The 14,345-nt window shown below is 37.2% G+C and overlaps 1 protein-coding gene across 5 annotated transcripts in view; it reads right to left on the minus strand.

Moving 5' to 3' along the window:
• Positions 1 to 14,345, minus strand: part of LOC127434713 (dnaJ homolog subfamily C member 13-like) — a 73,318-nt gene extending 58,973 nt beyond the window's left edge. For all 5 annotated transcript variants that reach the window (XR_007896075.1, XM_051687618.1, XM_051687617.1 and 2 more), the window contains exons 1-2: positions 14,183 to 14,345; positions 10,978 to 11,058 (exon numbers count right to left, since the gene is read on the minus strand). Coding sequence is in view for 4 of the 5 variants with exons in the window: in XM_051687618.1 (XP_051543578.1) it covers positions 10,978 to 11,045 (68 nt within the window). In the remaining variant the exon portion in view is untranslated. The remainder of the gene's footprint in view (positions 1 to 10,977; positions 11,059 to 14,182) is intronic.

Consider the following 14,345-nt stretch of genomic DNA (forward strand, 5'->3'; position numbering starts at 1 on the left):
TAATATATTAATGTACATACTGTCAAAAACCTGAGCTCCTGAAATAATAATGTATAGACGGAAGTATTTGCTACTTTTTAGAAGTTAGCCTGTCTTCTGAATTATTCATGTTTTAGAGACGTATTAATTTTCTGTGAACAGATATTACATTGCGTGTGGCGTGTTTCTTATGGAAACTGCGTATTCACAACACAAGTTACGCAACGCAAATTACGCATATTCTGACTAGCGTGTCATTTAGTTCAAGTTCACCTTTTCATTCACTTCACTGTGCAGATGTAAGTTGTTATATTACATATACAGTGTGTTGTGGATATATTGATGAATCTCATGTAAAAATAGGATGTGTTTGAATGAGGTATTTACCCTGTTTTAAAGTAGTACATTTTACCGGTGTTCAGCGTGTTCAACTCACGCAGCTCAAGCGGAGAAATCCCTAACATACTGGATTAATGGATTAGATTAATCCATGTCTACTATCTTCTTCTATATACAGATTCTCAAGATGTTTTTTCTTCTGTTTATATTTTGCACTGTTAACATCTTGCAGTATAAGTTTTATTGTCATATTTTCATCAACAGTATGAATTAATAAAATCATTTAATTATCGTCATGATGTGCTTTTTTCATCTCGTCTTTGTTATCATTGACTAAATCAAAAAACCTTTCGTCAACGAACATTTTCGTCAGTGATTGACGAGATTAACACTACATTATGTAAAAATAATGAAGTCTTACACTGAACTCGAATCAGCAATGTCATGAGTTTCACCTCTTACATTGATGTGTAGTAGGCTACAATACAAACATTATTAGTAGATAAAACACTTCAATAATCAGATTAAAATATACTGGCAACTGGTGGTGATTGAGGAGAATCCCCTGTTCTCTATGTAAAAGTGCTTTTTAATCTCCATCCCTGAATTGGCTACATCACTCTACTCTCCTCTCCACCAATAGCTAGTGTGTGGTGGGCATTCTGGCACACTATGGCTGCCGTCACATCATCTAGGTGGATGCTGCACACTGGTGGTGGTTGAGAAAATTCCCCCTATACTATGTGAAGTGCTTTGAGTGCCTAGAAAAGTGCTATATAAATGTCAGTTAGGATATCCAACTAATCGATAATGAAATTCATTGTAGATGATTTTCATTATTGATATAATTATCGATTTTATCGATTAGTGTTTGCAGCACTATTTAAAATGACTTAACGTAAGCCTGTTTAAAAAAAAAATAACAAAAATTACACCGAGAAGTTCGTTCTTCATCAAATGCAGTACATACTCTGGCAGAACGCAAATTCGGGCGCAGCCTATTTTTACATAAAACGCACATACAGCACATAAAGCATTATGGTATTATGATATTCCCAATATAGCCACTATCTGCAGTTTAAGGCAACGCCTCTCTTTCCAGTCTCTGTTCCTTTTGTCTCTCTGACCTTGCAGAGCAATACAGGCTCTATGAGGCCAGTCTCAAGACTGATTAATAATTCATTGTCTCTGGCTTTAAACATCTTCCCTTGAACAAGTACACCACACTCAAACTCCATCACAACCATTCCACATAGCTGGACCCAACAAACTCTTCTTATTTTAAAAAAAGTAAAAAGACTTTAGACTTTTCTTAATGCTTCATATTTGAGTCCCAAGACTTAGGCTATTTGAAAAAAATAGTGACATGTTTTATGTTTAGAATAGCATTCCATCATACTACTATTTTTGCAGTACATTCTTGTATAGGGTACTGCATCCCACAATGCAATTGAGTTCACCATGCCTTGGCCATTGTGAAGAATAAATCAAAATATCAACCATAATTTAAAACATATTCCTGACATTTACAGACACACACAAGATCTCCTCTCACTGAATTAGATGTGCAATGTGTTGAGGTCATGTGACAACAATGTAGCAAACTACTGTTTGTAATGTTTGTCATTACAAAATCTAGTAGGCAGCATATCTAACCTTGAGAGCTTTGGTCAGTATGATTTGAATAATACAGATGAAACACAAATGGATAAGTATCTAAATTGAGCAGTTCTCTGACCTCGGCTGTGTGCTGAGATTGTCCAGTAGCTTAATCATCAACTCAGATGAGGTGATAACACACAATTTGAACATAGGAATGAGATCATCACTCAAGAGGAAGAATTCTTGGCATATCTACTCTGAATAATACTGGCCAGAGGACGTGCCTGTCCGCCCGCTAGCAGCAGGACTGTGGATGATGTAATCGGTTAGCTCCAAGAGCAAAAAAAAAAAAAAAAAAGAAATAGCTGGAAGAATCTCTTCAAACATCTCTGCAGTGAAATGAAATTTCCAGAAGTCTACAGCCAAGACAAAATATGAAGGGACTGCTTTATGGACAAATATCATCATGTAGACTACAGGCTTATTATATCACATGCTCATGCAATCATCATGTAGAGGGTGTCTAGCAAGGTAGATTCTATAGAACTTGTTTCCCGAGTATGTATCATACTGCACAAAGGGCATTATGAAGAAATATTTAGGTTGATGAACATGACATGGGACAAAATTTCAGTCTTAGGGGCCGTTCACACCAAACGTGTTTTTATATCTTTCTATTTTTTAATATTTTTTTAATTGAACATGCACTAGACAGACATCTTTGACTGTTGTGCAGCATTTTTTTTTCAGCATCTTGAGTAGCAGCACTGCATATTTAAGATGCAATGTCAAATTAAAAGTTAGATTTTTAAAATGCCTCTCAAACACTTGCATTATGTTCCAACCATTGCACTGCATCTTGCTTTTTTAACGCAAGAACACATTCGGCCTGAGAGGCCCCTAAGGAGGGTTCGATCAAAGATTCTAATCATAAAGTCAAAGTTGTTCAGTTGGTTTTTCCAACTACTTCTTAATATGCTAGCAGTGTAATATAGGACTAGCATAAACATTCACAATGTACATTTGTTGTTGCAGAAAGCTGGGGTGAAGTTGAGATGATGGTCTGTGTCCATAAATCTCATGACAGATTACATTACAGGAGTGTAGCGTACCCTCGGATAGGGCCACTAAAAGCATTCAACAAGAGCACAAAGCAGTACACAATATTACCAGCTGTAAACAGGCCAGCTTAATGATGGCATTAGAACAAGGCGGTGATGGCCAGGAGCTCTCTGCCTACATGGGAAGGCATTTGCCCATTGGTGGAAGTGTCGGTTCTCATTTTGCTTTCAATTCAGTCCTTTATTTTTAGTTTGAACAGCTGTGACACATTCACTTATTTGCTTTTATTAGGATTCTGATATCTAAACACCTCCCCCAACCAACTATTCTTTTTTCCACATAATCACAAGTTAATGCCACCAAATACTGACTAATTATTAGTTCTCTATGTTGTCATTGCATTGAATAGATCAACCTCCAAGTGTGTACTTGACCCAGCTAAGATACTTAATGATGATTTAACAGACTAATTGCACTGTGAATTCGGCAACAGTCGAAGGTCGAAGTTCTGCTGCTGAAATCGGACTTACTGAAATTCCAAACACTGCCCTCAGTGGCTGAAGCTGGAAGTGTTGTTGAACATATGGGCACGAGTGAGCTCCAGTCCACAGAGTTGCGCCAAAAGTGAGTTATATTTTTAGTTGTAAATAATGTAATACAGTCAACAGGAAAGCATATTTTATTAACCATAAGCCCTAACCCAAACCCTAAACCTAGCCGTCACTGGAGTAAAAATGTCATTTTAGAGCAAAATGTAACTTCCGAATCGTGCTCACCATTGTTTATGTGAACATGGTTACTTCCTGTGTCCCGTGTCTTGAAGGTTACTCACACAACATGATATCAATGCCAGAGCGAAAAGGCAATCACATAAAACTTTTATGTAAAATTATGTGATCAGGTATGGATATCAGCAATTTGGCTGAATGGGGATGATTTAAAAGTACATGAATATTCGGAAACAACATGTACTTTTCTGTATGATTGTGTTGGATTCAACAGGGATGCTGTATTTTCAGGGTAAGATAAACGTATAGTTTTAGTCTCGCAGCATCAGACTTTTTACTATTGGCATAAAGTCTGGTCAACTTTTCGGTTTATTTTGGCCATTTAGACAGAAAGGGGTCATCTGACTGACATGTTAAGTGACCAACCACTGTTTAAGTGAACATGACTTTCCTGGCAGAAAGATTAAAAGTTGTGCACCCTGACTCCTGAAAACTGCATAGAGCCAACCGATCAGATTAAAGCTTGCCATTTTTGTGTGCATTATGCAGAAGACGGTCCGTGTATGGCTTTTATGACCGGAACTAGATGAGCATTACACCTTAACAATTTTAATCTTGACAAAATTAGCCAATCATGTTAAACAATTGTTGCATAATTTAGTCAACATCTGCCAGAAATGTAAGCTGTGTGAGCAGTCCATATCCATTATACAGGGGCAGACCCATATCAGAAACAAACAGAAGATATCCTATATGGCTGTGTGTGTTTAGCTTTTGTGGACCCATCACCAAGAGGCTCTTTAGTAAATCTAATAAATTCGTAGTAGGCACCATCACATGATCACAAAAAACACAGACTAGTTCTCTCACATATACCACAACAATAATCGAAACATCAAGGAACCTGAAGGAAACCACAGCAGTATTTTTGTAGCCACATGTGTATACCATTCCTGCTTTTTTCTGCCAATGGCATTCTTTGACTAGGCATGACTAATGATTACAGGTTAATGAATCAGGCCTACACAAGAGAGTTATAGCTTAAAAAGATCACAGGTAATTAAAGTTAGCCTACGGGGCCCACTAAGAGCAACTCTCAGTAGACTCTCTGAGTAATAACTACAGGTTCATCTACAAAGGAGCGATATGGTTCATAAAAGCAACAGATTTCATGTTTATCGACCTCCAGAGATCACTCCCAACACCTCCCTTCATTCCATAGTATTATACACTATCATAAAGACATGATTTGCTGTTTATTGGGAGGGAGGAAGGGAGGTATGTTGTTGTACCACACTTCCCTCTCTCTGTCTTTGTGTCTCTTCTCTAGATTGTATCCAAGTGTATTTCTCCAAAGACCTAATGATCTCCTCAGCCTTGGTAGAGAGAATATATGGCCTTTTATCTATTTAATTTCCATGTTTTATATTTACTGTCCAGAATGGCTCAGTGCAGCACCAACAAACCAAGATTCAAAACATTCTTAAGAACAAAACTTTTCTAAACTACTATTTTATATCTCAAGAAAAATGTTAAGAATATAATTTATTCCCAAAAAGACTTCTAAAGAATGTTCTTAGCTTTTTTCTTAAACCATCAATGTCTATCTACCTTATGTTGCAAAGCGGAAATAGGCAGCGACTGCATTTACGGCAAATTTGAAAATGTTCCACTGGCATTGACCGAAGTGTAAATAACTAGAAGGTTATAATTCCAGAATCTAGTGATATGGGTTTAAAACTATCACACAACCACAGGATGTACAGCAGAATTATGTGGCAATGTCGGATAATTTTCTAACGTCAGGATTTATAGTAAAAGAGTAAGTAAATCAATCACTTGTTGCTGTGTGTTGTATTGAAGAGACGGTAATAAAATCTGCTTCTTTCTTTACTGAGATCCTGACGATGAAGTCTTTCTTGTCTCCATGTAAACCTCCATTCATATGTACCTGCATAACCTCCAACGATGCCTTTATTTCCAAAGGCGATGTTTCATCAGCCATGCTGCATGTGTGATCTGCGTGTCTGTTTACTATACACCGCTAAGAAAGAGAGAATGCTCTCTGACAAGAACAGAGAAAATAATGCATTTATTATTTTGTCAAGATGAAACAAGATGCAGTTTTGGTGCATAGAAAGTTGAAGCAGCATTTTCCTGGCAGCTTTCTGCTCTCTGCTGGTTGTGTAAAGTTTGTGGAGGCGTTTCAGATGGCGCAGAGCACTGTCCTGTCAGCACCTGATTTCATTCATTCTGCCTGTGCAACTGTGTGTGATAAAACGATGGCAAAATGCGATAAACAGTAAAACTATATGCGTTTAAAACCAATGAGTTTATGAAAATCGTAATTAATGATAGTAATATGTCAACATTTATTGTTGGAAGTGGCTTATACCGGAAGTGGTCCACATTCAAGGTTGATAATGGTTTCGATGGTCACCCTAGTTTCGCTGAAAAATAAGGTGGATAGCTAGATACCTTCTTACAAACTTGTTATAATTTAGCCTAAGAACATTCTTAATTTTTTCTCAAGAAGACTTTAATGAATCTGGCAAAATAATTATGGAACACAGAAGATTTTAGGCCTGTTTAACATTGCAAGAGTGAGCAGCACATGAGCAGAGTTTATTTTTTTTATGGCGCCCATGTTAACAGGTTAAAGTTTCAGCAGCATATCAGAGCATAACTTGAGCGTCGCGTGAGCTGCAGCGGGGGTTTCGGCTCCAAGTCTATTTTTGCAGCATTGCTCACGCTGAATTAAAGTGACAGCACACTGCTGATGGACAAATTGAATAAGATTTGAGACAAAAAGGTAGAAATCGCACAGATTAAGCAACCTGTGTGGTTCAAAACAACATTCAATGGCTTGTCGCACTCCCACTCACCCTCATGTAAAAACCTAGATTCTACACTGAATGATGATGTTTGTAAACTTGTGTCCGCTGCCACTATATGAAATAATTCTACACGACTACATTAGGTTACACCAACATCATGTAAAAAGGATATCATGACAATCAAGTTTGTAATACTTATCAATCGCCCAATCTTGGTAACCATTTTAAGTTATAGTCATTATAAAGGAAATACTTAATGTAGTTGCATAGAAATCACTTTATTTTCTGTATAGAACAGCGGATATAATGCTGTAAAAAAAATGCTTCCTTCGTGAAAGACCTAGTGAGCCTGCAGCTGTAGTTATGATCTAGTTGCGCTGTAGCTTCGCATATGCCTTGCTCATGCTTGCGATTTAAAACAGGCATTAGGCATAAAGTTTTACACTGCTCTTGTTAATACAATCAGAGTTAACGGAAAGCGATGCTATCGAGCTTCAAAAATGACAACAAAAAAAAAAGCACTGTAAAAGTGCAAAAACTTTGTTTCTATGACTGCTGCTCTATATCCGCCATAAGTCTTCTGAAGCCATGCAAGGACCAATGCCGTTTTGCATTACTGACATCAAACCTGGCATGACGCATCTTGGTGTGCAATATTTGAATGTAGCTCAAGTGTCATATGGACCACTTTTATGTTACATTTAAGGTGCTTTTTTTGGAGCAACAGCCTCCATACCCATTCACTTTCATGTGAACATTCTGCCCAATACCTCCATTTGTATTCCTTGAAAGAAAGACATACAAGTTTGGAAAAATGACATACTGCCAGAATGACAAAATTGCCCTCTTTGCGTAATCTATTCCTTTAACTCTGAGTGTGTTATTTGGATCATAAATTGACCACTGTCAAACCCTCACCTATAAACAGCAGAAATTCCCAAACATTATCCAGCTGCTCACCTTTAAACCTAGGACTCCAGGTTAATCATGCACTGAGTCTTGTGTGTATAAACCAGCAAGGTTTTTGACAATACACATTGTCCACATGTTCTATATCTGAGGAACGTGGAGCTTTGGAAATTTCAGGGCTACAAAATTGTGCATTCTCCAACTGCGCACAGCTGTTAAACTCCCTCTTATTCTGAGCCCATTGATGAACGGGCACAATTAATTCCAATGACATACGCAGCTCCCTTCATCCCCCCCCCCTTTCCTGCAACACATCAAAGTGCCCCTCTTACATCCTCCTGTTTAAGCAATCACCCAGTGAAGATCTGCCAGGCCTCCATTCACATCAAACAGAGTCTGGGCTCATAAGGCTGCAATAGCTGGATTCTCCATCCATACATCATTGAAGTAAGATGGGTACATGACCACCAGAGTATGTCAGAAGTAAAAGAGAGAGTAATACAATGTGAACTCAACTGGGTTCTAGGAAGAAAGAGATATGCAATCAAAAAGCCCAGAATATGCAAACCAGTCTCATGAATCAATAAAGTCTGATCTACATTAGGGCTGGGCGATATGTAAAAATTATTTTATCGATAATCGCCTTAAAAAGAAATTGCGATATACGATTACATCGTCAACCCCCCTGCTGAGGGTCGGTGAATTTTTTTGCTTTATTGATTATGCTTTAAAATTTTAATTCATTTATTGAAACAAAAAACATTAAAGACATTTTTAAATTCAAATTGCACTTTAAACACAACGAAAAAAGCAATAAAATAACAAAGTGATCCAGAAATCTTATTTAACCTCCTCCCCAAATCCAAACATTTACCATCACCAACGGCTCCATTTGCCATCATGCAAGCGTCCATCAACGACAACAGGTGGAAAATTACTAATAGCCTACAGATTAAGAACTGAAGACAATTATAAATGTAAATACAATAATAATCAAAATAAATAAGCCTAATAAATTTCTTTGTGTTCCCAAAATAATGCTGCCAAATGTGTGTTATCAAATTTGTATTTGTATTGAGTTTTGGTAATACAGTTAATGCTGTCTAAAGAAAAGAAAATAGAACTCAGTTTAATAAAAAATTAATCGCGCATGAAATACATTTGGACAAACAGCTCGCAAACTGGATTCAGCCTCATCGCATTTTGCGGGTGGCGGGTGATAGTTTCACTCCCTGGGCTACTGTTTAATATATCTGGTGACTTCCAGATCCATGGTTTTGCCATTTCCTGATATTGCCGATCATCATCTGTCAATTGAGTGTCGCAATCGGCATCATGATCTTTGTAAGACATCGTCGATATCCGATGACATCGTCCTTTCCCCCAGCCCTAAGCCACATTGCAGCTTATTCATGCAAAAACCACCCACTTAGAAAGGAAAAGCCCATCTTATCCACATGTAAAATGACCAACCACTGTTAGGTCTTTTGTACATGACGTTTAAAGCAGTGGTGAAGTAATGACTGAAGAGGTGGGCATACTGTGACTTTATATTACTTCTTATTTCTTATATTATTTCTTATCTTATTAGGCTAGTTGTTTTATTTGTGTAAAAAAAATATCCATTTCTGTGTATATTGAAATAGATTTCCTATTAAAAAATATAAATTAAGATGATTTGATATCACGAGGAAAAAAAGGCACCATTGACAGCAGTAAAAGACAGAAAAAAATACATTTGATACAATTACAGGACAAATTGTCATCTGCGAAGAGCATAGAAAAAAGTATTTTCCCTAAGTTTATTAGCAAAAGTTTTTATTTTAATACATTAATGTTTTCACTTTTAGCAGCAAAGTAAATATACAACGCAAAATAATTATGTACACTCCAGCGCTGCAGGCGCATCAGCATTTCACTGTAGATGCTAGAAATTGTCCAGCCCCTTATTGAAACGGAAAATATAATTGGTTAAAAATATCCAATCGCGTCTAAAACTAACGTTCTGATTGGTTGTTCTGCTGAGTTGAACAGTCCATTTCGCCAGTGCCTTTCAGAGGGTTTCAGCTGCGGTCCGTGCTGAGAATCTCTGTACACTTATGCGGCCATATGTATCATAACTAATTTAAGCTGGGCATACGTAAAATCCTTTGAAAGAAAGATGGGCATACGACGTATGCCTGCGTATGCCCTTGACTACACTACTGGTTTAAGGGCGGGAAGGTCTAAAATCGGGGGATCTTCTAAGGGTACGTTTACATGACAACGATGTACTAAAAACGGAAACGTTTTGAAAAGTTTCGCGTATAGTCAACAACGTTGTCAAAATGATCCCCGTTCACACGGATCTGCAAAAACAACTAAAAATGCTGTATTATGCATGCCAGGCCAATAGTTGGCGATGTCACTTTGTAAAGAAACACTACTTGCCTGCGCACATAAGCATTCTTCCACAGAGCAGTGAATACAAACAATGAAGATGGCGATCGCTGGTCGTAGTAGTGATGCAAATCTACATTTTGCTGGAGAAGCGTCAATAAACTCAAAATCTTGAGCAGCACAAACACAGTCCTGTAGTCCACCATTGTAGTTTTGAATGTCTCGCGCGTTGTTTTAAAGTACTCGCGCACATGCCTATAGACTGAACACGTAATACGCGTGCGCATAGTAGGCCATCGTTTTCGCAAATTCGCATTTTTGTACGTTTACACGAAGACGATAACGGCATCGTTTTCAAAAACTTCACTTTGAAACCCGTTTTCAAAAGTTAGCATTTTCAGGCCCCAAAACGCAGTTGTAGTGTAAATAAACAGTCAAAACGCATAAAAAGCTTTCCGTTTTTAGTTGAAAACGTTGTCGTGTAAACAGCCCCTAAGAACTAAGCGAAACATACAGGTGCATTCAAAAATATCTTGCTTACTTGCCATCTAATACAAAGCTCTTGAGTATCTTTCAAAGATGTTACGCCACAACCCAAAACATCAGCAACTAGATTGTAGGAGCCTGGGAACTTTGTAAACATGACTTTGTTTTCAGACGAACTGACAAAAAACCTGTGCACCCTGACTTCCGAATTAGCATAAATCCAGCCAATCAGATGGAAGATTGCTGTTTTGAGAAAGCTCATGCCATTTTTGTGTGAAATATACATCTGCAGGTGGTCTGTGGTTATGTTTTAGAGGCAGAGACAATCTGCAAACAAGCTTGTTGAGCATATAAGTTAAAAATGCCTGAGTTTTGATAGCAGATTGGTAGGAGCAATTTTTAATCTACAGGTATTAATGAAGAAAACAGATACATTTTTCAAGACACAAGAACAAAAAACAAGGTATGTCAGTTAATTTATCATCAGGAAACCAAATGGTATATGACAGGCTTCCCTTGTACTCATGCAAGAATAAATCTCACTGAAGCCTGATCACAAAGCTGGTCACAAAGAGCTCGTGAAATCCAATAAGCGGGTTCGCTCTGAATGAATGTATCATAGTAACAGCGAGCAGTGTGTAGAATGAGGTGCTTACTTTCCCCTCCAGGAGTGTTTGGTTGTGTAGAAACAGGCCAAGTCTTTGTTGTCTTTGAGGACGTTCATCTTCAGACAGGGCCTGTGAAAAGAGAAGAGGGACACCGTCTACAACTCAAAAGAGGACAGACATGAGCACAGAAATAAATGGATTTACTTCCTGCACAAAGATGACAAATGAGGTCTGAAAATAAATTTAGCCAATTATAGTAGTTGACCAAAGGATGACTATCAAACTGTAGGCTTCTGCTACACATTTTTACTCAAGTAGGAGCAGGACCTAACCACTCTGCATATTTCACTACCACATGGTAAATCTGTCAGACCGCAAACACCCCTCAAACAAAGGCAATGAGATTCCAACATTTCTTAAACTACCAACACCAGCACACTTCACACTGGACATACAGATTCTACACCTCATACTCAATGCCTCTCCACTCAAATGTTTGCTTTTGTGACAGGCGAGAGTTCCAGAGAGGAACAGACTGAAGCCGTGGGGACCATGGAAAAAGAGAGACGCATTATGGGTAATTCTCACACAAGTGAAAATACAGATGTAAAATAAACTTTAGATAATGGAAATTTCTTTGTGTGCCACACTAAGTAGTAGGCCACGTTTAACTGAGCGATTAAATGTAATACAGAGAACACTGTATAGCCTATAATTCATACAGAGAAAAATATATTTTCAATCTTTTTACCTATGAGACACATGGCAAACATAAATACAAACAGCAAGACAAAAATGGCAATAAGCTTGCAAATGTTCACTTTATATTTACTGCTTTATGTATCATGAAATAAAAATAAACAATTATTTTTTACAGCATTTATTCATTTTGGTTAATGTTAATGTAAAAATATGCTATTTTTCATTGTTAGTTCATAATGCATTACCTAATGTTTATGTAGATTTCTGAACTCTTCCTAAGTTAAAACATTAGTATTGTGTTGTTTAAAAATGACCATGAACTTGTTTTCTTTGCATTATTCGAGGTCTGAAAACACTGCGTCTTTTTTGATATTTTGACCAGTTTACGCAAACACATACCTATAAATAGTAAATCCAGAGAAACTGATAATTTTGCAGTGGTCTCTTAATTTTGTCCAGAGCTCTATAAGGCTATACACACACAGGTTTCCCCTGTCAGTGCATATTCACACACCAAAGTGAATGAAACATCATTTATAAGGATAGAACTAAAAAGCAAAAACAAGACAAGGAATTGATCAAAATGCTAAAAAATGTGAAAAGAAAAAAAAAATTATATTCAGTTTTTTTATATTCAAAATTATTATTTATATAGCCTAATTTATATAATTCAATAATTATAATAATATAATTATTTCATTTACTTAATATTATAAAAGCAAAATTTTGGCAGAAACGGTGTTTACCATAGTAAATGTTTGACAATGGAACTCAATGCCATTTAAAAGGACAGCAAACAATACTAGATCATTACAATGCCTGATGTGTAGCAATAAATGAAAAAGAGAATGTGTTGCAGTAAAGGAAAAAATTAATAAATAAATAAAACAGCACAAATTATGCAGGTTCCCAATTCAACGGTCCAGCAGTAAGTCTCCTGCCTTTTATCTGCTTCTCGCCATGCATGTTTTAAAAGTAACCAAGCCCTGCAACAAAGCATTTTATCAGGCGTGCTGGCCAGAGGCTCTCATCTTGACAGCCTAGTGTTCAGCTTGATAGAGGATGACAGTCACATGACTCAAGTCATGTGCTCAGTGCCCATGTCAAAACCCAAAGCCCCAGAAAAGAAAACGCTAACTCTGATTAAATACAACCCTGGGAACTAAACAGTGCACTCACTATATCCTCCAATTTCCCAAATTAAAACAAACTGATGACAAAACACTCCTTAATTTGGATGATTAGAAACTCATTGAATCAAAAACTAGGCCAGCATGAAGCAAACTAGTAACAGATTTAAAACGACTGCAAAATGCTCAGTGTACCCTCGACTTGTCCAACACTATAAAACTGTCTCGCAATGATGAAGCTAGAACTTTTTAAACCCTGTACAGTGTCCATATTAGGTCAAAATAAGCATAAAAAGGTAAGTGAGTTCCAGCAGACTTGGGCAACAGAAATGAAAAAAGGTCAAACATGTGGTAGCATAATGCTTAAGGGCATTAACAAACATTACGTTTAAGAGAAATGGGAGTAGGAAGTCCTGACAGTGACACACCAATAAGGATGGGGGCTCTGTGCTATGCCACTTCCTAAATGTCAGAGATGCAGAAAAACAACATGCACATTTGCCCACATTTGGCAGGATTAATTTAAGTTTAAGCACAAACTTATTTAAGTAAAAATATGAGCAGACATCTGACAAGCAACACTTAAGAGTGCAGAAGAGCGAAAGTGCCTTCACATCATCTGTGAAGAATCGGCTCAGTTTCAGTTTCCATTACGTGGAAAGACTCAAAGCTCCGACAATAGGCAATATATTCTCATTTAATCCATGTCAGTCATCAATTGTAAAGGCACTGACACATTGTGCTGCTATTATAATGCAAACCATTATCATAACTAGAACTATCTTTACAAAAATAACCAAGGTAAATATAGCTTCCACCAATAATTACAGTTACTGTTGTTAATAGCCAGCTTTCATCAGAAACGTAATTAGTAACACTTTACAATATGGTTGTAATGGTTCACATTAGTTCATTACATTAGTAAACATGAACTAACACTGAACCATACTTTTAAAGCACCAATTAATCTTGGTTAGTTTTCATTTTAACATAAACTAATTAATTTTTTACATTAAAAGGTGTATGCGTTATTATTTGTTAATTCATTATGACATGAACTAACTATTTTCAAAAAATGTAAATTAAACATTATTAAAAAGTGCTGTAAAAAAACTGCTCATTGTAATTGCATGCCACCTAATGCATTAATGTACACAAACACAACCTTATTGTAGTGTTTCCAAGAAATTTACATTCCAAACATATTCTGAAAGCACCTTACACAGTCTCATATCAATTTATGATTGGTTTCACAATTTTAACTATGGTATTTTTGTGTAAACTATGTTTACCATGGTATTTTTTACAGTAAGTGTTGTATATTAAAGTAACTGGACGTTGTCAGACGCCACTGGCCTTTTATCACAGCTCTAGCGCATTCAATGCAGTGCAGGAGAATGCTTCTCGTCGTTATGTTTTACCTGAATCTAGGATATCAGAAGCAACTCGTAGCTGTCCCTCAGCCCCCCACCCTCCTTTATGAGCGGCTGCTGCAGCTCAGTGATCCCGGATGCCCAAACTGGCCGACTTCGCTTCACTCTGGAAGAACCTCAGGACGCCGCCATCTTCCTTCTGCCACCAGCG

Source organism: Myxocyprinus asiaticus, chromosome 44 (assembly GCF_019703515.2).
Source record: "Myxocyprinus asiaticus isolate MX2 ecotype Aquarium Trade chromosome 44, UBuf_Myxa_2, whole genome shotgun sequence".
NCBI classification, from domain to species: Eukaryota; Metazoa; Chordata; class Actinopteri; order Cypriniformes; family Catostomidae; genus Myxocyprinus; species Myxocyprinus asiaticus.